Here is a 3,599-nt window from a genome sequence, read left to right as displayed (position 1 = left end):
CATCTGGAGAGAAATCCTCACTTCGCATACAATGAAAACAATTCAAAGCTTCCTGGCCCTGACCTTGTTGGGCATATCCTGCAATTAATGCAGTCCAAGAGATGACATCTCGATTGGGAAGCTCGTCCAGAACTTGTTGTGCTTTCCAAAGTACACCACAATTAGCATACATGTATACCAGCGCATTGCCAAGAACGACATTCTTCTCCAAAAATCTCTGACTGCATCCGGAGAGAGGCCCTCGCTTCGCAAGCGATGAAAACAGCCCAGAGCTTCGTGACCCTACCCATGTCGAGCATATCCTGCAACAATAAGTGCATTCCAACTGACGACATCCCGGACTGGAAGCTCATCAACAACTTGTTGTGCCCTGACAAGTGAACCGCACTTAACATACATACTGGCCAACAAGCTCTGTAACCTGCGAACTGCGTGCAGAGAAGATTGGGTAGCTTTTGACGGCGTAGTTTTTATTAGAGCTTGTCAGCGCTGGTTTTTTTTTTTTAAATAGGAGCCACGTGGACTAACGAGAGGTCAGGAATTTGGAATTGCCCGTAGTTTTTTTTAGAGCTTGTCAGCGCTGGATTTTCTTTTAAAAAATAGGAGCCACGTGGGCTAACGAGAGGTCAGGAATTTGGAATTGCCCACTACGCTAACGAAGCAAAAATTGTACAGTTTTTGAAAAAGCCTTGTGCGACACCACGTGTGAAGCCGACTTCGAAACAAGAAGATATCATAAAGAGAAGCCCTTCTGGTTACTTTCGGCATTGTCCTCATCTCCTTCTTCTGCCAGCGTTTGCCCTCCCGAGTCCTCCATCGCCAAGATGCAGATCTTCGTCAAGACCCTGACCGGCAAGACCATCACCCTTGAGGTGGAAAGCTCCGACACCATCGATAATGTCAAGACCAAGATTCAAGACAAGGAAGGCATCCCCCCCGATCAGCAGCGTCTCATCTTTGCCGGCAAGCAGCTTGAAGACGGCCGCACCCTCGCTGACTACAACATCCAGAAGGAGTCCACCCTCCATCTTGTCCTCCGTCTGCGTGGTGGGATGCAAATCTTCGTCAAAACCCTCACTGGAAAGACCATTACTCTCGAAGTTGAGAGCTCCGACACCATTGACAACGTGAAGACCAAGATCCAGGATAAGGAGGGCATCCCCCCTGACCAGCAGCGTCTGATCTTTGCTGGGAAGCAGCTGGAGGATGGCCGCACCCTTGCAGACTACAACATCCAGAAGGAGTCTACCCTCCACCTTGTGCTTCGTCTGCGTGGAGGGATGCAGATCTTTGTGAAAACGCTGACTGGTAAGACCATAACCCTGGAAGTTGAGAGTTCTGACACCGTTGACAATGTGAAGACCAAGATCCAGGACAAGGAGGGGATTCCTCCAGACCAGCAGCGACTGATCTTTGCTGGAAAGCAGCTTGAGGATGGCCGCACCTTGGCGGACTATAACATCCAGAAGGAGTCGACTCTTCACCTTGTGCTTCGCCTCCGTGGTGGGCAGTAAAAGTTTCTGCTGAGCGCTAGAGAGGGTTGAACTGTTTTGACGTAGGGTATTTTGGCTGGAAAGGATTTGTTTGTGCGGGCACCTATGGGTGCCTGTGCTTTCTGCATTTCACGTACGTGATTAGACTGTTGTTTTCCCATCAATAAAGGCTTCTCTTTTTTAAACTGTGCTGATGGATCTCTTGTGTGATCGTATGGAGTATTTTACTTATTCTTGACATTTTTAATTGTAATACTGTAGTGGTTTGCTGTTGTCATGTCAGTCTTTGTTCATGATTGTTTTACTTATCCTTGACATTTTTAATTGTAATAGTGTAGTGGTTTGCTGTTGTCTTGCCAGTCTTTGTTCATGATTGTGATGGTATTGTTACTATATCTGCATTTATTTGAAGATGGTATTTTGGTTGCTGTTGGCATTTAGGGTAGTGAAGAATTACAAATACTGGTATGGTCACTTCTATTGCGGATGGAAATTGAATGGAGGCTGCCCGGCCACTGGTTGCTGACAAGGATTCATTTGGAAGCGAGCAATCATTCTGTTGTTTGGGGTTCTGATTTGTGCTATGCACTTGTAGCTCGCAATCGTTGGTGTGCGTGACTTGGGAATGACTTCCCTTGATTCTATCTAGTGGGATTGGAAGTGCAGATTAATCTGGAAGCATTTTTTGTCGGTGAATTAATGGATGTCAGCGTGAACGCTTCCTTTCTACATGGTTAAAAAAAGTGGCCTTGCATGTATCTGGAGACGTGAAAATGCCATGTAGGTATAGTAAGCTATACAAGAATGACAAAGGGTGCACTTAGATTTGTAGTTTTTTTAAATCTTTTCGAGTGATTGCTGTGTAAGAATTTGCATCAATGGTTCTTAGGTGACTTGTTCTGTTCAACTTGTTCTTTGGAGATGCAAAGCCATAATTATTTAACATTGTTTCACCAACTTCATAAACAAAGCATCTTCATAGCGTGCAAATTTCTAGATAAAATAAGTAATGCTCATTAATGGATGACATTTTCCTGCTTGTCGTATTTTTCTGAAAAGAGTGAATAAAACCACTTGCTCTTTCTATGCAGGAGCTCTTGCAAGAAGCTGCAATGCTTATAAATGATGCGTGTGCTGTGAACAGTGCAAGCTTTGGTTTAAAAGAAAATTAAAATCATTATGATGGAATCTTTTGCTGAAAATTGAGCTTTCAGCTAGCTTGAAAGTAAAGTACTTACCGATTTTGACGGAAATTGACAAGATTTTACTTCAATTCTCAGTTCCCAATAAGAAATTTATGCCTCTAAATTTTAAAACCTTTCGAACACAAAGTGAATTATATAACTAGATTGCCTTTATAGTCTTGGTATTGAGTATGAAATCAATCAAGTGGTTATAATTGTCGAGTAGTCATGGGTTCATCATTCAATTTGGGAGTATTGGCGGGTAGGATGCGAGCAAAATATTAGTGAAACTTTGGTAGTTGGTGATGTGCACTTTCTTTGAAGTAGCAAAGTACAAAGTGGATCACATAATAGGTGTGTTGTTGTTGTTAAATGTCGTGTGCTTTAGTAAGTGGAGTTTGTCTACTACTTGGATGAACATCATCAAGCAGAGCTTGCTTTTGTATTTGAAAAGGTTATTTACATTTATGGAAATGATTTTTTTTTGTATCCCATAAAATGCAAAATTTGGGAACCAGAAGGTTGTGGAATAGTGTGATGTCAACCAGTTAATCATGTGGTTATGTGGTTCTAACTACTGAGAATGATAGTTCTTTCACGCTTGTTGATGCATGTTATGTACCAAGGATAAAAAGAACCTTTTTTTTTGTTGTATTCACACTTGCAAAACTTGGTCTTGTTGTCAAATTTGTGGATGACAGATGTGCAACTCATGATTACAATTTTAGTGATGAAATTGTTGCATATGGCATTTTGTGCCATGGGCTATATAAGGTCACTTTGTAAAACAAGTGTCAGTAAAAGTTGGCAAATGAATTTATGGATTCCACGGCTATTTTAGATGCCAAACTTGTATGTTTTGGATATCTAAATTTCCCTAAATTTTTTCAATTTACTTTAATTGCAAAAATGTGATATGCTT

The 3,599-nt window shown here is 41.8% G+C and overlaps 1 protein-coding gene across 1 annotated transcript; it reads left to right on the top strand.

Moving 5' to 3' along the window:
• Nucleotides 1-745: 745 nt before the first annotated feature.
• LOC147463530 (polyubiquitin 11-like) lies at nucleotides 746-1,678 on the top strand. Its single transcript, XM_086489548.1, has one exon. It carries the CDS (start codon nucleotides 825-827, stop codon nucleotides 1,512-1,514), a length of 690 nt encoding a protein of 229 aa, XP_086345674.1. The 5' UTR covers nucleotides 746-824; the 3' UTR covers nucleotides 1,515-1,678.
• Nucleotides 1,679-3,599: the final 1,921 nt, after the last annotated feature.

This window comes from Adiantum capillus-veneris, chromosome 2 (assembly GCF_014529385.1).
Source record: "Adiantum capillus-veneris isolate H3 chromosome 2, ASM1452938v2, whole genome shotgun sequence".
Lineage (NCBI taxonomy): Eukaryota > Viridiplantae > Streptophyta > Polypodiopsida > Polypodiales > Pteridaceae > Adiantum > Adiantum capillus-veneris.
This window is presented reverse-complemented; position numbering and strand designations above follow the sequence as displayed.